At 47.0% G+C, this 25,659-nt stretch overlaps 1 protein-coding gene across 3 annotated transcripts in view; it reads left to right on the forward strand.

Annotated features, from left to right (window-relative positions):
* The window catches only part of LOC309642125 (uncharacterized protein), a gene marked incomplete at its 3' end in the record, with an annotated part of 275,923 nt that overhangs the window by 212,426 nt on the left and 37,838 nt on the right, over positions 1 to 25,659 (forward strand). For all 3 annotated transcript variants that reach the window (XM_082423148.1, XM_082423147.1, XM_082423149.1), the window contains one exon: positions 21,762 to 21,877. In XM_082423148.1, coding sequence (XP_082279274.1) covers positions 21,762 to 21,877 — 116 coding nt within the window. The remainder of the gene's footprint in view (positions 1 to 21,761; positions 21,878 to 25,659) is intronic.

A 25,659-nucleotide genomic window follows, 5' to 3' on the forward strand; every position in this document is an offset into this window, starting at 1 on the left:
CTCTGATTCCCACTACACTTACTTCACAGAGAAAGGACCCAGTTAATATATTGCAAAAGCATTTTGTAAAGTGGAAAACCCACGTAAATGCTGTTGAATGCTGAGCTCCAGGCCTGGCACGTAGTAGGGTGCAATCACTGGAAGCTATTCTCAACTCATCTTGTGCATTTTACGTGAAACTATGAAAAGCGCGATACATCTGAAACACGCTGGGGAGGGGTGATGGGTGGTGAGGGGTGGTGAGCACATCTTACGAGTCTGGACTTGTCCACCACTGGGAGACTTGCTATTGGTCCAGCTCCTATTCTACAGAGGAAGGGCTTGGGATGCCCACAAATGTGAATTTCTCCCTTGCTTACCGGCATAGCTCCAGTTAAGGTTTCTACTTCACTGGTCCTTTCATCAAGGATGCTAAGGGAATTCACTGCTGCTCCAGTGAAACAAAGCATCAACATTGCCATCACCACCAGCATCATTGTGGCCATCAGGATGGTTGGCAAGGCAACGGGTTGGCACCACTAACGGGCAGCACCATTAGTCCTCTTGATGCCTTTTCATGATGGACAGTTCTGGAACCAAAAGCATCCACCCTTGAGAAGCTCACTTCATCAGGTCTGCCTCAGGCTGCACCCCCTTCACCCCTTTCCCTCCTGTAGTAGTGTGTGGGGTGATGCCTGCCTCTGAAGGAAATACAGATGACATTCCTAGGTATTCTGAAGCTTTGTGTGAACGTCAGTGTTCCCTTTGTGTTTTGCTACTGCCCTTTCTCCCTGCCCTTTAGGTCCTGTGCACTTGTAGATTTTTCCTTTTCTGCCCAGCTTTGGACCATTCATTTGCTTTTGTTCTGGGAGAGGTGTGTTCTCTTGCTACTCACCTCCCTGCTCAATTAGAGATGACTGCTTATCCCCCCATATCCATGCTTACCTTCTTCCACGATAACTCAAAGTGGTCTGGGCACACGGCTGTCTAGTTAAAGACCCCACTTCCTAGGATCCCTTGCATCATGATAGGGTCATAGGATTAATTCCTGTAAATAGAGTTTGTGCTAAAGCAGCGTGTGCAACTTCTGGGCCTTTCAGGGGAGAGGTTTGTGCCTCTTATTCTTCTACCCACCACTTCCTTCCCGCTTGTTGGAATGTGGACCTAGTGGTGAACCATCTTGGACTAAATGGATGAGGGCAACATCCTTGAGATGACAGAGCCACAAGATGGAAGGCACCTGTGTCTTGGCATAAGAACTCTGGACTGCTTTACACTTACACAGATATGTGAGAGAGACATGAAGTTCTAGCTTATTTAAACCCTATTATTTTGAGAGTTTGATGAACCTACCTTCTCTTTGACTGATGCAGTGGATTGTAGATTCCCTGGGGACAGAAAGCATGGTTTGCTCACTGTTGGGTCACTGGGGCTGGCACTAGGGCCTGGCATATAGTATATGCTCAATAAATAGTTGTTGAAAGTATGAAGGAGTTACTGTTCTATTCAAGCATCCTGACTTCTGCTTTCCAAAGACTGGGAAGCTCTTGACCCATTGCTCACTTGGACAACAATGGCCTCTCTCTCACGGGCCAAGTATGGAACGTCCCCAGGACATGAAAAGTCAAAGAGCCCCCGTCCAGCTGAAGGACTCTTTGGGAGTATGAACCTCAAATCAAGCTAGAAGATGTCACCTTCCTTTCTGCTGAGGATTCATGTGACTCCTCACTCCCCGGGGTCCACATGACTTCTCAGCTCCATAGAGATGATGTCTCATCCGTGCGGGAGGCCCATTTGACAGTCACAGAGTTCCAGCAGAGCTAGGAGGCCCATCAGGTAGACCTGGAGCCGTGAGGATCAAAGCATCCACTAGGGCCTTATAGATTTTTCCAAGCTCTGACCTTCCCAGGGGGCAGCAATCCAGAGTTCTGGCCTCTCTCGGCCTGAGGTTCTTCTCGATCCACTGATTGAGTGTGATCACTAATTGCCTGTTCTGCAGGATTTTCCTGCCTCGAGCCTTTACTTCTGACTGGGCCAGCCCATGAACACCAGCTGTATATCCCGATGCCCAGATTAGAGGGACCACGAGTAACCTTTTCAGCCTCTGCAGACTAACCCAGCCTGTGGTGATAGTGCTTTACCCTCAGGGCCGTGTGATCCTGTCCCCTCTGCATGAATCCTGCCCCTGCCGCCCCCCCCATCCCACACTTAATCTGTCAGATCTTGCTTCCATGTCACTTCCTTGCCTTATCAGGAATGGGTCTCCCTCCAAAGTGCATTCAAGCATCCTTGCTACTCTGTTTCCTTTGTTAGACAGTGAGCTCCAGTGACCAGGTCTGTGTCCTGGTCACTTACCTTGGTGCCTGGCTTCTGGGAGTTTCTCACTAAATATTTCTTGAACAAAGGAGGAGACACACGAGTGTCTTTCTCGCCTAGTAGGACCTTAACGCTACCCTTGTTATGTGGCCCCAGCCCTTATTACTGGTGAAAAATACTTTTAGACTCTTGATGATTTCCTTGTTTGCTGGTCCATCCCCGAATCCAGTCCTCTGGTCTCTCTGCTGATTCCCAGCACCATAGCGCAGCTCCTTGCCCTAAATTCATACCCTCAGGGCTGTCACGCTGCCAGGAGTCTCCACGCTGGCCAATCCCATCACCTGGAGTCCTGACTCTTCCGTGCAATTCCCGGCCCAGCCTGCCTCCTCCTAGGTGCATGCTGTTTCTATCTGAGGAATACGAGAGGGAGCATGTTACTGAGGATGAGAGTAAGGCCAGACTGTGACATTCCCAGCAGATCTGAGTCTCTGGGCGCGTAACACCGCCCTCCATCCTAGACAGATGACGGGTGACTTTTATTTTTAATTAAACTTTTCATTTTGAGATTATTGTAGATTCACATGCAGTTGTAAGAAATAATACAGAGAGATCTGTGTACCTTGTACTCAGCTTCCCCCATTGGTAACACCTACGCAATTATCATACAATATCACAACCAGGATATTGACACTGAGTCAGTCAAGACAGGGAATGTTTCCATCACTACGAATGTGTCTCATGTTGGTCTTTTATAGCCACACCTACTTCCTTTTGTAAAAAAATTATTTTTTATTGAAGTATAGTTGATTTACAATGTTGTGTTAGTTTCAGGTGTATGGTAAAGAGATTCAGTTATATATATATATGTATATATACACATTCTTTTTCAGATTCTTTTCCCATATAGGTTATTACAAAATACTGAGTAGAGTTCCCTGTGCTATACAGTAGGTCCTCGTTGTTTATCTGTTTTATGTAGAATAGTGTGTATCTATTAATCCCAAACTCCTAACTTATCCCTCCCCCTACTTTCCCCTATGGTAACCACAGGTTTGTTTTCTATGTCTGTGGGTCTATTTCTGTTTTGTGTATAAGTTCCTTTGTATCATTTTTTTTTTAGATTCCACATATAAGCGATACTCCTTTTACTCACACCCAGCCACCCCCCATCTTTAACTCCCGACAACTGCTAACCTGCTCTCCACATCTATGATTTTGTCATTTCAGGAATTTTATTAAAAATGAGCCATATGGTGTGTAACCTTGACTTTTTCACTCAGCATAATTATCTGGAGATTGAACCAAGTTGCTCCATGTGTCAACAGTTTGTTCCATCTGATTGGGAGTTTGGGGTTAGCAGATGCAAACCAGCTTATATAGGATGGATAAACAATAAGGTCCTACTGTGTGACACAGGGGACTATATTCAATATCCTGTGATAGACCATAATGGGAAAGAATATGAAAAAGAATATATGTATGTATAACTGAATCACTTTGCTGTGCAGCAGAAATTAACACAACACTGTAAATCAACTATACTTCAGTAAAATATATATAAAAAGATAGTTTTTCCTTTTTATGGCTGAGTAATATGCCATGATACAGATGTACCACAGTCTGTTAACCAGTCACCTTGACATCTGGTTGTTTCCAGTTTGGGATGATTACAAATGAAGCTGCTATAAACATTCATGTACAGGTTTTTGTGTGAAGATGAGTTTTCATTTCTCTGGGATAAATGCCCTTTCCTCATCCAGCTGAGCATTTGGGCTCTTTTTTCTTGCCATTGATGAGCATGTCCAGTGAATGCAAACTAATATTACTATTAGCTAAAGGAAAACATAATTGAGAAGGGCAGTCTGTTGTCCCTAAATTGTATCATCGATTCCAAACTAAAGATGAATGATATTTGTATTACCTTTTGTTTGTAGATATCCACACCTCTTCTCCCCCTCTTAAGGATAAACAAAAATCGGCTGTGTGACCACCATACATACATCACATTTTTTAAGCTGTCTCCCTAACAAGTTAGCTAAACTCTTGGGAACGAAGAGTCATGCCTCAGACATCATGGGCCCCATGACATCTGATTCATTGGACCCTTCCATATTTTCACGTGTTTACACTCTAACATAAAGTAATAATGTAATAGTGCTCTCATCTGCAAAATTAAAGATCCTGGCACATTACGCACGGGTCGCGTCATGCTTTGGGTTGTCTTTCTGCAGAGTTGATGGATTTGCATGGATCTGGCCCTTCTATCTCATTCCGTCCTGCTGGGGACCAGTGGCTCATCTTCGAGGCAGATGGCCAGGGTTAAGGGTGGAATCTGAGGCCATGAGATGGAGTGAAATTAACTGCTCCCTTCACATGGGGATTGAACCCCTGACCTTCACCTCATTAGCATGGCACTCCAACACAGCAATTCCCAACCTCAATTTTATATCACCCCAGGGTGTTTCCACTTATCTCAAGAGGGAGCTGTGGAATTCCCCAAACAAAATTCATTTTAGTTCGCTTTCATTTAGACATTAAATACGGACTATGCAGGCAGTACTTTGCAGGAGTGCAGGAGAATGGCTGATGTGAAAAATGAAGCCACCATGATGCACTGGTACCCAAACACCCCGAAACACCTTCTCTAACCCACTGAGCCAGTCTGCAGAGGCAAGCGTCTGTACGTTAGTAGCAGACATGGATGGCTTTTAAATTATGGGGGGAAAACAGCCCACTCCTACCAAACATCTGCATTTCATAGGGACTGTTTCATGGGGTCAGCTGGGCGCACTCTGACTTTGCCTGGGCCTGATGGGCCCAGCTCAGCTCCCGTCCAGCCAGGCTCTCCTTTTTTCTTCCTAGAGTCTGTGATGTTTTGCACAGTCTTAGGAATTTGCTGCAGGAACAATTTGTGATTTATTAAGATAATAAATTGGGCTTTGTTGTCGAGGCTTCTTCCTGGGTCAGTACACAAGATTTATCACTCCCATGCCCGCTCGGGGAACATGTGGCTCAAAGGGTTCCAGTGCCTTCTGGCCACTGGCTTATTTTGGAGGCGAGCAGGTGCTTTGCAGGGCAGGCCGGCAGCCTAAGTGTAATGCAGGGGAAGGAACAGTGGGAATCAGTTATTTAATAAACATCTTCAAAACTCTTCATGGTAGTTTACTGATAACAGCCATAGGTATTTATTAAAGGATAATACTTCTAAAAGACTTTCACATACATTATCTTATTTGTTTATCCTTTACACACCTGTCAAGAATTACTATGCTTATATTGTTGATGTGCAAACAGATTCAGAAAAACTGAGTGACTTGCCCAAGGTCACACAGCTCGTAAATCTTGGATGTAAGACCAGCTCCCATGGCGTCTCATATCCTGTATCCTTTTCACTATATTACTCTCAGTTTATCATCAACATCCATTTGCTTTTGGCAAGAAAGGGTCTAGTATCTCCATTTTGCAAGAAGAACAAATTGACACAAAGATGTACTTAAATTTTTGGGCTCTGCCTCTCTTTTTCTGATGGCATTATGTCCCTTTCTTGTTGAAGGGCAAGGAATTCTTTTGCAGACTAATTTCTGCTCTCAGAGTCCAGAATCTCCACGGTCACTGTCACTACCATGATGGTCATTTGGCTCCAGTGTGGCCTCTGCATCCAACGGGGGCTTACACTGGCTACTTTGGGGCTGGGAGGAGGAAGCGATTGGACAGTTCCTTTGCATCTACTTAAAATTGCTCTTTCAACTCCATGGTCTCAAGGCCCTGCTGGCAAAACACTCTCCTTCCCAGTCCTTCAAGGATGGGCTTTTTGTTCTAGATCTTTCTGAACAAAGTCTCATTCTGTGAAATTCTTCTAATCCAGTGAGCTTGGAGCACACTTTCTCAATTGGGCCCTTAGACACACAGCGTCCCCCCAAATGATTAATTTCTCCAAGGCACATTCTCTTCCCCACCCAGAAGAGAGTTTGACCTCCTCTGAACACCTCTCCATTCATTGTCTAGACTTTGATTGGAACTTATGTTGTAGTAGGAATCTGTCATTTTTATTTATTTTTTTAAAAATGTATTTATTTATTCATTTTTGGCTGCGTTGTGTCTTCGTTGCTGTGCGCAGGCTTTCCCTGGTTGCGGCGAGCGGGGGCTACTGTTCACTGTGGTGCGCATGCCTCTCATTGCGGTGGCTTCTCTTGCTGTGGAGCACGGGCTCTAGGCACGTGGGCTTCAGTAGTTGTGGCTCGTGGGCTCAGTAGTTGTGGCTCGCGGACTCTAGAGCACAGGCTCAGTAGTTGTGGCGCACGGGCTTAGTTGCTCTGCGGCATGTGGGATCTTCCCGGACCAGGGCTCGAACCCGTGCCCCCTGCATTGGCAGGCAGATTCTTAACCACTGTGCCACCAGGGAAGTCCCCAAAACTGTCGTTTTTAAACTGCCCAGTATCTACATCCTCTTCCTTGAAGGAATTCACTGTGGGGCACAGAGCAGCCTGGGCAAAAGCATAGGACTAAGCTTGGCCCAACCTGAGTGAGTGCGAGATGACCCCACTAGGATGCCAGCTCCGTGAAGGCAGACAGTTTGTCTTTTGGGTTCATGCCTGAATCTCCTGTTCTAGAACAGTGCCAGCCTCCTCCTAGATTATTTATTCAGTGAATAAGCTAACAATGCAAAGATGATGAGATTAGAACTGAGAGTGGCCAGAGTGGTGGGGACAGCCCAGTAATCACAGCTGTGTCCATTGATGGCATAAGTTTGTCTCTACTTCCTGGATCCCTTGGTTGAAGACCATTTACTAAGGCTGCTCCTTTAACCTCCCCAACAATTCCATTTTCTGCTTAAGTTATCCAGAGTTGGTTTCTAAGGCATGCAACCTAGAAACCTGATGGATATTAATTGGATAGGGTTGATTAACCATGTATATACATTTTATCTAACTTAGACTGTAAACTTATGGAAGGTACCATATCTCATTGTCCTGTAGAACGGTACTTTGCCAATAATGACAAGGCATGTTTGCAGATGGTGACGAGGAAGCTCTAGTATCATTTTCAAGGCCAGGCATCTGAGAGGTTGGGTGTTCAAGGACCGTCTTCTCTATGTGCACATGCGTGCACATTTACACACTCACACACGCGTGCCTTCTCATTTCTGAGACACCATTTGCAAGAGGCCATTTGGGTAATGCAGTGGGCCCACTGAATCCGGAAGAAATTCAAGGCCGTGGGCCAGCTACACCACGGAAACCCCACACTCAGCCAAACGTTGTCATTGGCAAACCAAACCTGAAAGCTGTCACCAAATTCTGGTCCCTGGCAGTCCCAATGCAACAATGTGCTGAGAGACAAAAGAAGTAGAAGCCCAAGTGGAGATAGCCAACGTGTCTTTTCGGGCAACCAGCAGATTGCACAGAGGGTCAGCACAGACACCGGCAGAGAAGAACATTCTCCTGGCAGGACTTCATCTCCAAATTAGGCACCACTTCAGAGAACCTCAGCCTCATACCTTATGGGATTTATTTTTTTAAAAGATCTAACATTTGTTCTTAGTTATTCTTAATAAATAACTAAGTGTAGCACCATTTATTCACTCACTCACTTATTCGTTCATTTTTTCCTTCATTCAATGCAACCTTTGTCATCTATGTGCTGGGCCCTTTCTCTGGCCCCAATTGATGATAAGAACTCTGGAAAGCAGGTAAACCCTTCTCACCTTTGCATACAAAAGATGAAGAAACCCAATCAGATAGAGCCATCTCCCGCGGCTCATTGATATCAGAACTTAGACTAAGACACATATTCTAATTCTTTTTTTAAATTGAAATATAGTTGATTTACAATGTCGTTTTAGTTTCTGGTGTACAGCAAAGTGATTCAATTTTATAGATACGTATTCTCTTTCATATTCTTTTCCATTATGGTTTATTGCAGGATATTGCATATAGTTCCCTGTGTTATACAGTAGAACCTTGTTGTTTATTTTATATATAGTATTGTGTATATGTTTATCCCAAACTCCTAATTTATCCCTCTTCCTCCTTCCCCCTTTGGTAACCATAAGTTTGTGTTTTATGTCTGTGAGTCTGTTTCTGTTTTGTAAATAAGTTTATTTGTATCATTTTTTTTTTCGATTCCACATATAAGTGATATCATATGATATTCGTCTTTCTCAGTCGGACTTAGTTCACTTAGTATGATGATCTCTAAGTCCATCCATGTTGCTGCAAATGGCATTATTTCGTTCTTTTTTATGGCTGAGTAGTATTCTATTGTGTACATATGTACCCCATCAGATATTCTAACTCTTAATTCTGAGCAGTAGCTCCTGCACAAGTAATTATTGAGAAATACTGACTAGGAAAAGTACTCTTACCTGGCAGATAGTGTTATTTTAGTTTGTAACTCTCAAGATACTACTATGGAAGTGTGCAGTGATTTGGCAGGATGGCTTTGAGTTACCTCATGGTGTTGCCAATCATTCCAAAATTCTCCAAAAAAATCAATTTCAGTTTGAATTGCATAATATATCATTTAGTTGGATTTCCCCCAGGTAGGGGTGTGAAGCTGCGGTAGAGGACATCGTCTCAGCATCATGGGCAGGCAGGTAGGGCCCACGGCTACAAATTTTCAGGCTCTGGGCCTGAACAAAGTAGGGGCTTGATAACTTGGGGTGGATGGAGCTTGGAACTACCATTAGGACAGCTTATCCCATAGAAAAAGAGAAAGTTGGGTAAAAAAGTGAGGTTATCCCAAGTGGGAAGAGTTACCAGAGATGCGACCGGGTTGAAGGATGGCTTTCCCAATTTGAATGATCATCAGAATCCCTTGGGGTTCTTTTTACAACTACAGATTCCAAGGCCCCTCTCCTTAAAGATGTTATTCAGCGGATCTGGGTTGAGGCCAAGGAATCGGCGTTTTTAGCCAGACCACCCCCCCCCCCCCAGCTATTTTTTTTCTAATCAGGAAAGATTTAGTTAAACTCTGGGTTTGAAGGTGTCGCCTCTCAAAGTGAAGAAGCAACTTGACAAAGCCAGGTCTCAGAGGGGGTGGGGGTCTGTCCCCAAAAGGCACAAACCACAACCAAGCCTTTTAGAAAATGGGAATTGGCAAAAAGCAGCTGTGGTCCGTATTTCATGATGACTTCCAGAAAACAGCCGAGTCTGCAGATCCCTCTTCATACGCAGGATGAGAGCTCTGTATGCGCCAGGCCGTCACGGCACCCACATTATTATCCAGGTGCCCCAGTGAGCCATTCCCTATGAACTCCCCATCACCCAGAGTCCCAGCTAGGGTTTCCCTTGGACCCTCCCTTCTCGGGGACTGACAGTCTGCAAGGGCTGCTGCCTGCCCTCCAGCCCTTTTTCATTGAAGTCCCAGCTCTACCGACCTCCTCTGGATCAAATGACTACATTTTCCTGTCTTGGGTCCTCCTGGGGACCTGGCTCTGGGTCTCCTGTGGGGAAGTCAGAGGCATGAGCTTGCCTGGGACGACAGAAGCTGCATCTGCATCTTCATCGCGACCACACCCCCCAGCAGCTAATCCCTCTGTAGGTGTGAGGACCACTAACCTCGAAAATTCCCAGGTTTGCTGCTGAATAGTGTGCCCAAGAAGGCAACTGGCTGCTTTTGCAAGCAGCCAAGCCCAGATAATCCCAGAAGTAAACAATGAAAGAGCTGAAATCCTTTAGAGTGATAACAAAGCAGCTACCATTTATTCAGCCATCCTCTGCTGTCTCTTTTTTTTTCTTTATAAATTTATTTATTTATTTCTGGCTGTGTTGGGTCTTTGTTGCTGCGCACGGGCTTTCTCTAGTTGCGGTGAGTGGGGGCTACTCTTCACTGCAGTGCGTGGGCTTCTCATTGCGGTGGCTCTTCTTGCTGCGGAGCACGGGCTCTAGGCACGCGGGCTTCAGTAGTTGTGGCTGGCAGGCTCAGTAGCTGTGGCTCGCGGGCTTAGTTGCTCCGTGGCATGTGAGATCTTCCTGGACCAGGGCTCAAACCTGTGTCCCCGGCATTGGCAGGTGGATTCTTTACCACTGCGCCACCAGGGAAGTCCATCTCTGCTGTCCTTTTCACACACATTATTTCATTTGTATCTCAGAGCAATCCTTTGAGGTGGTTGTTATTATACCCATTTTATGGATGAGGACAAACTCAGCATAGTTAAGTAACTTCCCACTGTCACACAGCTAGCTAGTAAATAAACTTTTTAAGATTGAAGTAGAATGGACATAAAGAAAGCTGTAGTGTGCTACTTAATGGATTATCACAAATGTGAACTCACCTGTGTAACCATCATCCAAAACAGGAGTTAGAATATTACCAGCGTCAGAGAAATCCCTCCACGCCCTCTCCAATAATCACCTCTTCCCCGATGGCAACCATTTTTGTCACCAAAGATTAGATTGCTTGTCTGTTGATTTTGTGAAAATGGAATTGTCCATCATGCATTCTTTTTATCTGGATTCCCCCCACCCCAACTCAGTATTATGTTGGTAAAGTTGATCTAATGTTGTTAAGGATGCAAGTAGTTTTCTCATTTTTAATGCTGTAAAAATTTCCTTAGTATACATCTACCACAATTTATTTATACATTCATCTGCTGCTGGTCATTGGGTAGATTTTAATTTGGGCCTATTACAAATAATGCTGCTTGGAACATTCTTGTATATGTATTTTGGTGTATACATTTCTGTGTGGTATATACCAAGGAATGGAATTGCTGGGTCATAGTGTGTGCATATGTTCAGCTTTAGTAGATACCGATAGTTTTGCAATGTGGCTGTACAAGTTCATACTCCTAACAAATACTGGGTTGGCCAAAAAGTTCGTTTGAGTTTTTCCCTAACATCTTTCCGGAAAAACCTGAACGAACTTTTTGGCCAACCCCTAATAGCTATGAGATTTTTTTGGGGGGGTGGGGTGGGGAATCTGCATTCTCACCAGCACTTGACATTGTTGGTCTTTTTTATTTTTGCCATTCTGATGAGTGTATTTTACCTTGCGTTTCCCTGATGACTAATATAATTGAATACATTTTCAAATGTTATTGGTCATTTGGATATCTACTGGCCTGTTTGGGTCTTTTTCCCATTTTTCTATTGGGTTGTGTGTCTTTCTTGGTGATACGTAGGAGTTTTTTGTGTTTTCTGGATATGAGTTTTTTGTCAGTCATATGAATTACAATTATCTTCTTCTCTGTGGCTCCCCTTCTCATTCTTAATTTTTTTGATGAAAAGAAGATCCAAATTTTAATATAGTCTAATTTATCGATGTTTTCTTTTTTGGATTCTGCTTTTTGTTTCTGTTGTATAAAAATAGAGACTAAATGACTACATATGTAGAAAATACAAAACAGTTTGTGGAAAAACTGTCAGAATTAATAAGTAAATCAAGCAAGGTTGACTTTTTTTATCGAACAACTTTGTTTTATTTACTTACTAATTCTGACAGTTTTTCTACAAACTATTTTTTATTTTCTACATATGTAATCATGTAGTCTATAAATGATGTCAATTTTATTTTTTTTCTTTCCAATTCTTAAAATTTTATTTCTTTGCCTTGCTTTATTGCAAAGGCCAGGACCCCCAGTTCAATAATGAATAGAAATGAAGACAGGGATCCTCCTTCTTTTATTCTCAATACTGGGAAAAGGTATCACTATCTGAACATTAAGTATGATATTTACTAGAAATATTTTTGTAGCTTCCCCATCCTATTAAGGTATCACCTTTCTATTCCTAGTTTCTTAAGAGAGTTCTTTTTTCCTTTTACTGTCACTGAGATTAATTTTAGCATATGATTTTTTCAGAATCTATTGAGTTGATCAATGATTTTCTTCCTTATTCTGTTACTATAGTAAATTATATTAATTGATTTTTGAACATTGAGACAATCTTGCATTCCTGAAATAAAACCTATCTTGGTTGTGATGTATTATCTTTTTCATACATTGTTGAAGCCAATTTGATAATATTTTGTTTAGTATTAGCATTCATGTTCGGGAGAAAGAAATGGCCTGTCATTTTCTTTCCCAGTCAGACTTTGATATTGAGTTGATATTGCTCTCAAAAATGAGTTGAGAGGTCACTTGTTTTCTATTCTTTGAAAGAGTTTGTGTAAGATGAATGTCATTTTGTCCTTAAGTATTTGGAAGAATTCACTGGTGAAGCCATCTGGTCCTGGAGTTTTCTTTGTAGAAAGATTTTTTATTGTGGATTTCATTTATTTAAAAGATATAAGACTATAAATTGGTTCAGAACAGCCTCTTATTTAACAGCTGTAGGCTATAGTGTGATGTCTTCTTTTTCATTCCTGATATTGATTATTTGTTCCTCATCCTTTTTTAAAGAAATTAGTCTTGTCAGGAGCTTATCAATTTCATTAGTCTTTTTAAAAGACAATTTTTGGCTTTGTTGTTTTTCTTTGTTGCATTAGTGTTTTCTACTTCATTCATTCCTGCTGTTGACTATTTCCATCCTTGTATTATCTTAGGGTTTAATTTGTTGTTCTTTTAGTAAAATCTTAAGATAGGAACTTGGTTCATTGTTTCTTCATCCTTTCTTCTTCTCTAATGATGCATTTAAGGCTACAAATTTCTCTTAAGTGTGCTTTGGGTGCATCCCATAAGTTTTGATGTTTTAGTTTTACAGTAAGTCCCCTACATATGAACGAGTTCCATTCTGAGAGCATGTTCGTAAGTCCAACAAAGTTAGCCTAGGTACCCAACTAACACAATCGGCTATATGGTACTGTACTGTAATAGATTTATAATACTTTTCACCCAAATAATACATAAAAAACAAACACAAAAAATAAAGAAAACATTTGTAATCTTACAGTACAGTACCTTGAAAGGTACAGTAGTACAGTACAACAGCTGGCATACTGGGGCACGTTCACATCTTTGAAAGTTAGCAACTTGAAGGTTCGTATGTAGGGGACTTACTGTATTATCTTTTCATTAAAATATTTTCTAATTTCCATCGTGATTTCTACGTTGATTCATGGGTTATTTAGAAATGTATTGCTTTGCTTTACATCACATTGATCTAATCAAGGACTGAGCTCTTTAAAGATGATTTGGACTTTCTGCAGGCTGACCTCTTTCTGGATCATGCTTTTTTGTGGACGTTCAACTGAAAGTCTGAGGTATTTAACTTGGCTCTCCCCCCTTGCTGGACCCTGAATTCCTTTTTTGTGACCCCAGCCCCATAGACTCCTAGAAGCTCTGCTCAACTCCTCAGCCACTGCTTGGGAATTGACAAGTGCCGAGGAGAAAAGCAGCTGGGACTCCTCTCTCGGCTCGTGCTTTCTTTCTGAGATTTTTAGCTCCTTAGTTTCTCACTGCCCTGATGATTTTTTGATGGCTTCAACTAGATTGAAAAAATACATCTTGTCGATGTTTTCCAGTGTTTTCGGCAGGAGGGTATTCTGTGACGAGTCAGTCTGCCGTTACCACCAGGGAAGATGCCCTAGAGGCAGGATTTGGGTGCAGGTCCCTGCGCGCCCAGACCCAGAGCTGAAGCTGCCTCCTGGCAGGTGGAGTGGCTGGGGGAGGGGAAACGCAGAGTTCAAAGGCAATGTGAAGCCATCCTTGCTGCTCTCCTTGATCTTCCTCATTATTATTGATCTAGTCCTTTGGATTAAGCATTGCCATTTATCTAACCTCAGTTTTAAAATGTGCTAAATACAAATTTTCTAATGTCTTAATAGAATTCATCTTTCTTGGTTACTCACTTTCTAATGTTTGTTCACAGGGCCTCTGGGGCCCCTGCTACCTCTTTCCCAAGTTCTTCCTTTCCTGGTCTGAAACCAGTATGGGAGGGAAACAAAAGTAGAATCAAATTGTCCTGGAATTCTTTACCTCCCTCAGTAGACTTGGCTGGCCCCTGAATGGAATCTCTTGCACAGGTTCACAAGGAGCTGTTCTTAAGGCTCTCCCACAGCGGTTTCTTTTCTGTCGATGTGAATGCCATGACCAGTTACATCTCCGTTTTTCTTTGGCTGCCAGGAAGCCCAGAGTGTAGAGTGAAATTTATGGTTCAACGCTAGCAGCTACGTCAGTGCCCTGAGAATGAATGTGACTTTTCTTCCCTGGCTGGACTTTCCCCTCTTATTTCTTTCTTCCCCTTGCTCTGAATTTTCTTTATTTCTCTATATTTATCCTGTGATTGTTTCTTCCTGTGTGTCTTTATATGAAACTTGAGTCACTTCAATTCTGCCAATCTCTTCTGTCAAACTTGGAGTTTCTATTTGTGTTTAAAAATGTTCAAGTCTGGAGACATTTGATAGACAGTAGAATGGATCTTGGAGATACAAAGATATGGACAGTATTGCAATTTCTAGAATTTATGGTAAAATTGAATTTTCGTGACTCTTTGCCATATGTATTTTAAGAGTTTTCATAACTCTATATCTCTTGATTTATGGGAAAGACACTTTTCAAAATTAAAATTAATAGACAGTGTTCTCTGATTAACCAGGAGTAAAGGTAGATGGATGAATCTGGCCATCCTGCCCACCAAGCATGAAAACTTGAAGAGCAATTTTTCAAGTGCATGGACAAATTAAAGAATTTACAGGGACTTCCCTGGTGGCCCAGTGGTCAAGACGCTGTGCTTCCAATGCAGGGAGCATGGGTTCGATCCCTGGTTGGGGAACTAAGATCCCACATGCCTCGCAGCCAAAAAACTAAAACACAAAACAGAAGCAATATCGTAACGAATTCAATAAAGACTTTATAAATGGTCCACATCAAAAAGAAAAATCTTAAAAAACAAAAAAGAATTTACACATCAAAACCAGAAACTATAATGTTATTACTCATTTTTGCAATAGACCAGTATGGAAATACTATGTGTTCTTCCTTTTTTCCAAAAAGTATATTCATGTAACTAAAATGTAATTAATGTAATTATAGGTACTAATCCATTACATTTGTTCGGTACTAGAATATTTACTGTATTTTTAAATTTTTCTGATCGTCATACCATCTGCAGAAAGGTCAGAAAAAGACTCTCCACTTTTCTAACCATTATTATTGTTGTTGCATCTATGATTATTAATAAAAATAATGTTGTCATATAGGAGCAGGGGTGATGCAGTGTCCTGCCTGGGGGTCAGTCCACGAGGCCTGCCACCAGGCACCCGGTAAGGGCTGAAGAAATAGCTGCTAACCTGTGTTCTGGCGTCTTGACGCTCCGTCTTTGCATTCTGTGTCCTGCATTCTGCTTTCTCAAGGATAAGGCAGTTCTCTGCACATGGTTCCTCAGGCTGATGCTTTAAAATTTCATCTGCCTTGGCCTTTGTTATCGAGTTCAGTGTCCTAGCAAGTCCACGCAGGGCCTGGCCAGGGCAGGCTCTGCGTAAGATGCTTTTTGTGTGTCATCTCCCAGCCAAGGAGCTCCACTCAGCTGCCTGGGCCTCACGCTCAGCCCAACCCCTTCTCACTGTGTGGTCTTAAAGCAGGTCACTTCACGTCTCGGTACCTCTCTCGGTCAAACCCAGGTAATAATATTTCCCAAATACAGAAAGGGTTTTCTCTATGCCCTGTGAGCTCCTCAGATGGAGCGCGCCACGGAAAGGCCCCGTGCGGCCTTGGGATGGGGTGTCGCCGCCATGTGATTAGGTAACGTGAGATGCTGCTCATGTCTGGACTCAATGTGAGGCTGTCACAAAGCTCCGGAGACTCTCGGTGACACGGAAACCCTGCCGTAAGCCGGGATTGCCTTACGCTCTCATAAAGCACACCAGAAAAGAGCAGCAGGGCTGCCTAACCCAGCCCTCAACCAACACTCTCATCTGATTTCTTCCGCCAGGTACAAGACGGGTAAGTAAGACGTGACCCAGTTACAGGTGACAGGAGCAAAACCAACACTCCCGGCCCACTGAGCTGGGGGAAGGGCAGCTTTCCCTGGAAAAGGCAGCAGCTCCCCAGGAGGAAGCAGGCCAGACTGGGCAGGGCTGGGCCTTTCGCTGTGCAGAGAGGGGCAGAAATCAACAGCGATCGGATGCTGAGTTCCTACTAGGTGCCGAGAACTATGCTAGGCATGTCTCTCTCCTCTGAAACCGCCAGACAGCTGTATTAGATCCTATCAATATTCTAAAGACAAAAACAAACAAAAAACCATCCACTCAACGTTATACATTTTTCATCATGATGGAAGCTTACCCATTTGGGTCCATAATCCCAAGCCTGAAATTTTGGCCTGGGGCCTCCTCACGGATCCTGAGCCTTTAAGACCACACAGCCTGGGTCTGCAGACTGCGGAGGGGAGGCTTCCTTTTCTCATTCTGATGCGGACCTCCAGAAGTGGCCCTGCAGCCACACGCAGCCTCCCTCCCCCCGGGGTCTTGGCTAGGTCTCCCTGAGCCTGACAAACTTTTACCCAGAACTCTCTGATCCGGGTTTGACTAATGAAATCCAAATCCCAGTGGGTTCACTCATCTGGCTGCTGTGTTGCAGGCAGTCAAAGGCAGAGTCTTGGTTGTGTTTTCTTTTGAGCTGCTTATAAACTTGGGGGTGGGGGAGGGTTGGGGGAAGGGGTCGTAAGGGACCCTGGAATCAGAGAAGATGAAGGAAATTATCTTCTTGGCTTGGGGTACTCTGGGCACCTTAAGGCAAGGATGGTGTGCTTGGAGAGAGGGGAACAGATTGCTGAAGGATTGCCCTTGGGGAGAGAAGAGGGAGGGTCCCTGGGACGGGCTGTAGTGTCACAGCCCCTGTGGCCCTCTAGAGGCAGGGGCTCCCAGAGATTCCAGGTAAGAAGACATCTCCCCTGCCTGGTGAGGAATTTATTGTGTCAAGTGCTGGGAAACATGCTTAGTTGAACTGACACTCTACTGCTGAGCGTGTGTGTGTGTGTGTGTGTGTGTGTGTGTGTGTGTGTGTGTGTGTGTGAGATCTGTTGTTATGGAAACCATGGAGAGAAGAGAAGCAAAACGCTTTAGATGGGAGCTGTGTTCCCCTGGAGTCTGTGAGCTCCGTGCTGATTGGCTGGGCCCTCCAGAAGAGGTTGCATATTATTCGGGAAGCTGTTGTTGCCCAGAGAGCCCTGGGCTGACTTGCCCCCTCGGGAGCTGATGTTTAGGGAAGAGTGGAAGCAGCTGGTTTATGGAAGCATCAAACAACGTGAGCTGTGGAATCCTCCAAATCCCAAACGTGTCTGGCCAAGCACCCTTTCTTCTAGATTTCAAACTCCTCTGCGTTTCAAAAGCAATTTCATTTAAATGGCTTATTGCTCTTACTCCTAACCCTTGGGAAGCTACAACTTGCAGGCAATAAAGAGGGCTCCCCGAGATTCATTCAGTAAGTGTGTTGTGAGCCAGACACAGGGCTGACACTTGCACGCCATCGGGGGTGTGGTAGACCAGAAGTCAGACGTCTGATTCCCTGCAAAGAAACACAATATGCAGGTGCGGGGCTCTGCAATCCACTGGCCTAGGTCTCGAGGCAGATGATTTTGCAACTTTCTATTTCTTACTGAGCCAGCATTGTCTGTTACTTGGGATACATCATTGACATGCGGGGCCTGGGAAGTGTGTCGGTTTATCTTAACATCTCTGAGGAAGCCATGGGGCCTCCTTCCGTAAATCCTTCTTGAATGGATGCTTGCATGAATGAATGAATGAATGAATGGGCTCGTTGTGTTGGTCACGAGCAAATTCAGTAGTTTCCTGCCACCCCGCCACTTCCACAAGGCGCCTCTGGAGATTCCTTGCAAAGAACGTGGTACTGGACATATGCTTATAATGTTTCCCTCTGTCATCCTGTGTCTTGTCCAGACTCTAGGAGCTCTGTGAGCGAGGGGCAGGGGGGAAACACTCAGAGAAAAAACCCACTGTCGGAAGATTCTGCTGCCTCCAGACATTAGGAAAACCGCTGGTCTAATTCATTCGCCATGGTGACTGTTTCATCCGCAGGACTGGCGCTGCCTGTATAGCTCAAGTCTGTGAAGGCTCCCTTTCAAGTAGACCGGCTGCTTGGCGTTCCCGACTGACAATGTGGAGGGCAGATGTGGTATCCTCTTGGAAAACACTTGTTGGCGAGCCACGAAATCCAAAGGCAAACCCCACAAAATCTAACCAACGTCTTCTTGTTTTCAGATTTCGAGATCTGAGTACCCATCTGGTTCCTTCGTTAGGATCCTGAGACATCTGGGGACCAGCTATGGAAGGAACTTGCTGATGTTGAGTGCCTGTTAGATGCTTGCATTGTGCTAAGCCCTTTCCCATATGTTATCTCAGAGAATCCCTCACAAAACCCTGCCAGAGTGGAATTACTATTCGCATTATACAAATGAGAAAACAGAAGCTCAGAGAGGCTGAGTTCCTTGCCCAAGGTCACATAGATGGGAAGTGGTAGTTCCTGAATTTGGATCAAGACAGTGACACCCTCAAGGGATGGTTTGGGAGGGTTTCCATCCAGCCATCATCTTCAACAGCTGCTGACCCCGCACACCTCTCCCTCCCGCCCTCACCAAATAAACACACAATCTAAGTAAAAGGAGCATGCAGGGGACAGAATCAAAATTTGATATATGTTGCCCTGCCTGCCACCTCCCTTTCCGTGGGATTGCTCCCCAAGCCCTGCCTACCCTGACATCCTGGAGTCCACGCTGAATCTAGATTTGTCTGGCTCCAAAACCATCTTCTTCCCAGCACAACCAGGATGCCTGTTCTCTTAGATTCCTGCCAAGAAGACCTTTATTTTCTGGAAAACCTTACCCGGAAGAGCCAATCAATCAGTGGAGGATTCTCCTAATGGAGCCCGGTTCCAGCATTTCACCAGCCCGCCCGAAGTCACCGGCACGTTAAATGCCCTACGCCTTCCAGGGTACCTGATTCATTGCATCTGGCGGGAAAGCATCGCTGGCGCGAGGCGGCACCGGGCTAATGATGTGGATTGGAGTTTCAATTTACTCTGAAACATCCACTGGCCAAGGTCCAGTTCATTTTAGGTTCCAACTAATTTTATTTCAGCCTCTACACGTAGAGACCAGAGGTGTTTAATGCGGCCGTCCTGACACAGGCCACTCCAACCCATCCTGGATGCGTGAAATGGACCCGCGGTTGAGGTCAGCCACGGTCTTGTATTCCAGAAGGAAATTCGTTTTGAGAGATTAAGTGTTCACAAGCCAACATCTTGTCACGGACCAGCTGGAAAATACAGAAACGAGCTAAGATTCCAGGATTTCAGAATCGTAAACAGGTATAAATATTTCTACCATCTCCCCTCCTTCCTTCAAGAAGGTTCTACCTAACACTGCTAATAACAGACATTCGTAGCTCTCTTTATAAACTGCACAGCATACGTACACACGGAACTCTGCTTCGACCCACAAGTGTTATTGTTCCATTTTATAGATGAGGAATTGGAGGCACCAGGAGGATGAGGGCCAGTAAGTCATGGACATGACAGGCTCAGATCTGCACATGTCACACCCAGCACTCTTTCCATCAGATCCGAAGTTATTTCTTTCACTCCCCAGGTTCTCCCTAAAGGGACAAAGAGTGGATGTGATTTTTTGAGGAGCCTTGTTAGTTTCACGGGCCTGGAAATTTGCCTCTGCCTGACCAGACCTGGTGCTTCAGAGTTTAGCTTGATGCTCAGACACCACCCCTCGATCCAGGAATGGGCGTAGCCTCTAGAGAAGAGGTGGCTTCTTCTGGGGACTCATATGCCAGGTCATCTGAAGATGCCTGGTCGGCCGTTATGCAGTGGGGTGGAGCAAGGTTGGAGAAGAGAGAGCCGGTGCCTGGGCTGAGCGATGATCTCTGTCAGCATCATTTAAGGATGCAATTACCAGTATCCTCAAGCATCCATCGGTCCAACGGGAGTCCGAGAAGGTGGCAGTGTGTGAGGTGACATTCGGGCCAGCGGAAAGTCTTCCGGACCGGATGGCTTTCTGCCGAGGCTGTCTTGGGACTGCAGCTGTGGGCTACTTGAAGCACCCTCCCAGGACCGTGAGGCATATCAGTGCAGCCAGGGAACTTCCTGAGCCACCCCGTGGGCTGCTCTCACTGTGGACCCACTCCTGTCAGGGGCCTCTCCAGGGCTGGTGGCTGGGACTCCCAGGTCAGCAGCTGAATCAGGCTGCGTGCTGGCTGGAGCAGGGTTCGTCCCCTCTCTGCAAGCTGCTCTTGCCCAGGCAGAGACAGGGTGCCCTCTGCCATCCTGGGGGTTGCCAGGTAAGCAGTGGTCCCAGGTGCAGACGCTACCTGGCACCCCAAGTATATGGGAGGCCCCCGATTCCTGCACTTCTCGATGCTCGGGCAGAGGTCCCCGGAGGCCCCCTCCTCGGCCTACCTTTCACCCCAGGAGCTCTGTTCCTGAGACAAGCACCCCTTCCTCCTTCCAGCCCATGGGGTACTCTTCTGATTTCAAAGCCCTTTCACTGCCAGTGCTCCACGTACAATGTGTGCTCAAGTGCTCAGCAAATAAGCGACCCAGTAACTCAGATCACAGCCATACAATTCTGTGGGATGGGTATGATTATCCGCATTTTTCTGAGGAGGGGGACATGCTTCTGGTTGACGGCCTGCAAGTTGCAGAGATGGGAATCAAACTAAGATTTCTGCTTTCTGATCAGATTGCTTCCCCTTCCCCGCCCTGCTCATGTATGAGGCATCAGCTCCAGTGACTGTTGGCTCTACAAGGACCCAGATGCATTCCTGGCCATCTTGCCCCTGACATGCCTCAAGTCAAGATACACAGCAGATTCTGAGAGGCTTGTGAAACAGCCCCGGGGAATGGCTGCGATTCCAGGGAACCCTCCTGGTGTGTTCCGTGTGGGTAGAGGCTGGCTCAGCTCATTGGGGCCGGGCCAGAAGGTCACCTGCGGAAGGAAGGGGTGACTGGCCGCAGGCTGGTGGAGGCCCAGGAAACGCCCCTGGGCGTTCCCTAGAACTGCTCCAGGGGCCTGAGGCCGGCTCTCAGGAAGTGCCCTCCTCTTCAGAGTGGGGTTCTGGACCAGCGTCCCTCCCTTGCTCCTTGCCGGCCCTTCCCCCTGGTCCTCCCAGAGCCAGCTCAGCCCCGAGCACACCGCATCCTCTGGGGAGGCAGCCCCACCCAGCCCGGCCTTCCGGTCCTCCCAAGACACCATGTGCATCGGGGTCCCCTACACGCTTGCACGTGGGGTTGGTCAAGTGTGCTTCTTCCTGGCGTGGTTTCCTCTTCTGTTTGCAGTTGGAAACCCTGACCACGCAAGTGACTGCCACAGCCCACCGCAAGGGGCACTTCCTTGCACAGTGGGGCTGGGGACAGGGTTTGGGGATGGCTGTGCTTTTCCAGCACTTGTGAGCTTCATTCTGGTGGAGTAAGAAGGTCTTGCCAGGTCCTCTGAGACCTGGAGAGAAGGTCTCTCCTGGGAGGGAAGCCTGCTTAGAAACCTGGCCTGTCTCACTCAGCCGTCTTTCCCCTCTGCCAGAGGGAGGCTTTGGGCATCCTTAGATCCTCTTTCTTTGCTTTGCAGGGTGTCCTGTCATTATCCAGCCTGGTGTCCAGATCAAGCACACAGTCCCTGGAGTCAGAAGTGTTCCCAGCGTGGGTCAGACTAAGTGGTCAAAGCCCAGCAGCATCACTTACGAGGTTTGTCACCTCGGGCGTGTTCTTCAACCTGCCTTGGTTTCCTCACTGTAAAATGGGGGCGAGGACAGCACTTAGCTCGTCGGGTCGTCATGAGGATTAAATGAGTTAATGCACGTGAAGCTCTTAAAACACAGCCTGGCACCACTTGCTCTCACTGCTGTCCAGTTGGCTTTTCTTTCGATTGGTGCCCACTGTGCATGACTGTTGGACATTTGAGGTCGTCAGATTCCCAAGAGCCAGGCAGGCTGATTCACCTGCGGTGTGTGTGTATGGTGCCTTTTCTTCTTTCTGGAACTGAGTGACGTCCCCCAGGTTTGTCCACTCGGAGCGAATGCAGCATCTTAACCCCCTGCCCCCAGGAGAGAGGCATTTAGCAAACAGAAAAGAATTCCCGAGACCCTCGAGGCCACAAAGCCACATGTGGTTTGCACTGGCAGGAATGGGTGTGGTCACTTGCTGTTTGTCACACGGCCAAGTCGTGGGTCCCCGCAGCCATCCCGTTTGCTGCCCGGGTGGAAGGTCGGCATGCCTAGCACCCTGCGAGGAAAGTTTCCCTGGGGAGACCCGGAGCTCCCTGGCTTTCCCGCCTTTTAGGCGCCCTGTGTGGCCACTGTGGGTGAGTCAGTCCCCGGAGCCCACCACTCAGCTGTCCCTGGCCACTCGTGCAGGCCAGGGTGGGCCGTCCTGTAGAGAAGAACCAAACCTGCCCGTGTGCCAGGCCGGTGCTGGGGAAAGCCAGGTGACTTGAATGACGTCAGGCAGCCAGGCAATCGAAAGATACCAAGAGCGACACCATGGACACAGCCGTCTGGTGTTCAGCTATAAAATGTGGGCTGGGTTATATGCCGTCAGCATTGCATTCAAGCAAAGAGGTTGGAAAGCTGCGGCCCTGGCACACGTCCCTCCCCCGATGCCTGTGTGGCAGTGGCCGCCTCTTGGAGGGTCACCAGCGCCGAGCGTCTCTCCATGACGCGGGCGCCTCCCCTCTGGGCACTCCGGCCCCGGCTGTGAACGCGGAGCCCTCAGATGTGCTCACTGCTGGTCCAGGGATGTGAAAAGCGCGGGGGAGGGACAGGCTTCAGTCGACACGGGTGCTGCGGCTGCAGCTGTGCCGTCTGTCGGGGCCGTGTGCTCGGGACACCCGCGCTGAACCGAGGCCGCATCGTGCCTGCTGCGGGGCCAGGCAGACCTCTCTCATCCAAGTTCACGCGGGTCGTCCCTTCGCCCTCTGGCCTCGTGGCGATTGTGTGAGAAGCCTGAGAGGTCACAAAGGGTCCTGGCCTGTAAATGACCTCTTAAGAAGGCCATCTTGATGATGACATCAATGCCAGGAGTAACGACACGGAAGGTGACAGCAATAGCAACGACCGTGGTCAGGGTCCCCCAGAGCACCAGCGGTCGCGTGCTTCACGGCACCATGGTCTCAGCCCAGCGTCCCCGCGATGCCAGGTCCCAACCGCTCACCTTCCCTCTGCAGTCGAGGAAACTGAGGCCCAGCTAAGCTGAGCGTCTTGTCGGAGCCGTGACGTGAGCGTCTGAGCTCTGATTCAAACCCAGGCTTGTCTGAGGCCTCAGCTCCACCATGACGGCGGGGGGTGGGGGGGTCCTCCTTTCTCCCCCGGCGCTCAGGGTTCTGATGACAATCACATTTCCAGGTGAGTCGCACGAAGGTGGCTCTTCTAGCTGTTTAATGGGGGAACAGTCTCCATCGCCTGGCATCTCGTGTCTCAGGAGTTGGAATGACAGCTTCCCTTCACTTTGACACTAGGCCGCTTCCCCGTTCCTGCTGGCTTTCCTCCTTAGAGAAGAGCCATCTTTCACCCCCCATAGCTGCTATTTTTCAAACATCACTTTTAATTTGGGGCACCCTCTCTCTGAGAGATTGCAAAAATTAAATCGTTTTTAAGCAACTGAACAACACTTGTGGGGTTTGTAACAAACTTGTGAAATTTGCGGAACTTGGCGGTGGAGGTTCTCTCAGCCGATTTCCCTGGGGTCCTGAGAACCTTCACATTGGCTCTCAGTTCTCTCTGGTTTAGGGTCGATCTTGCCAACTGGGGCCCTGCCGTTGCATCTTGGACCAAATTCTGAGAATATTGAGGGGCTGGGGGCAACCCCCAGTCTGGGTGTCCAGCTCTGACTTTCCTCTGTCGTTGTGGGCAGGTCAAGAAGACATTGGTGGGCAGGGGTCCCTCCACAGAGGGGGTCACAGGGCCAGGCTGAGGAGGGGGACACAAATGAGTAGGCAACCTCCCCGTGTGAACGTGCACGCTCTCCCCTCCAATCAGATGACTCCAGGGTCCCCTGAAGGGTGGGACCACATTCTATTTTATGCCAGTTTCCTCTCCTCTGCAGAAGGCCCTCTCCACTCAGGGAAAAAAGCAGCAAGACAATTTCCGTGCATCAGCTGTCACCGGCTTGTATTGTCACGGTCTAAGCTGAGCATGCCAGGCTGCATGTGTTTCTGGCTCCTCCAAATTCTTAGCTGGAAACTCAGCTTCACGTGGTCAGGACACAGACGGTGTGAGGCCAGCAGGATGAACCGAACTTTATAACTCACCCTTCGCTGCTGGGCAGGGCCTCTGACATAACAGGGAGCCCTCTCTCTCTGCAGGAGGACTTACGGGAACAAGGGGCTAGGTGGGCTTGTCCTGGGGATTTAGAAGGCGGTACCCCTGTATTTATCTAGAGCACCTGGAATCTGGGTGCTAACCCCGTCTCCACCCTTTACCGGCCATGGACATTGTACGGTTTCCTCATCTGTATAGCGGGGCAAGTATTAACATCACAGAACTGTCATGAAGATTAAATACACATGATGTGCTTAGAACCATGCCTGGCAGATAGTATATGTGTATTATATCAATTACATTATTATGAATGAGAAACTGTCTCATGCTCGGTGAGGCTCACAAAGGATACTACAGACCAGCCTCCCAGAATTGTGGCCCCCAAAGATGTCCCCAGCCTCATCCGCAGAACTTGGGAAGGTGTTAGGTTACATGGTGAAGGAGAATGAAGGTGGCGGAGGGAATTAAGGATGCTGATCTGCTGACTTTAAGACACGGAGCTCACCCTGGATTCTCCAAGTGGGCCCAGTGTAATCACAGGGATCCTTGAAAGTGGAAGATGGGGGGGCAGAAGAGGAGAGTCCGAGGAGATGGGAAAGATCGGGAGAAAGGTACCAAGAGATACGTCTAAAAGCTGGAAGGGGATGGACACATATGCTCTCCTGGAGCTTGCAGAAGGTCCGCAGCCCTGCTGTCCCTCGGTTTTAGTGTGATGAGACCCGTGTCAGGCTTCTGTCGTATAGAATGGTAAGGTGATAAACGTGTGTTATTTAAGCCACCAAGTTCGTGGCCATTAGTTACAGCAGTGGTAGGAGACTAATCCACGTGGTTGTCTCTCGTGTGTCCCGTGGGCTGCCTCTGTGAATGATCCCAGATGCTGCGAGTTGCTGTGCTGTGCCCAGATACCCTCCACCGCCACCCCAATCCTCCCACAAAGCCATCCTGAGGAGGGTGCATGTCGTGATAAACCCCTGCAAGAATCCGTGATGCTTTGCGTAATCCGACCCTTTCTGGAGCTGCTTGGGGCCACTCAGGGATTTTCTTCCACCCACAAAATCTTTAGGTTCCATTAGGACGAGGAGGCAGCTGGCATTTGTGACAATAGAAATACCGTGTCACAGTTGGGGTGCTTCTGTGGCTTACACGGCTCCCAAGCGGTTCAGGGGTCGTACCGCGTTCTTGGACTAAAAATGCTGAAAGCCGGGCTTGCGT

Source organism: Balaenoptera physalus (assembly GCF_965194825.1).
Source record: "Balaenoptera physalus genome assembly, chromosome: 14".
NCBI classification, from domain to species: domain Eukaryota; kingdom Metazoa; phylum Chordata; class Mammalia; order Artiodactyla; family Balaenopteridae; genus Balaenoptera; species Balaenoptera physalus.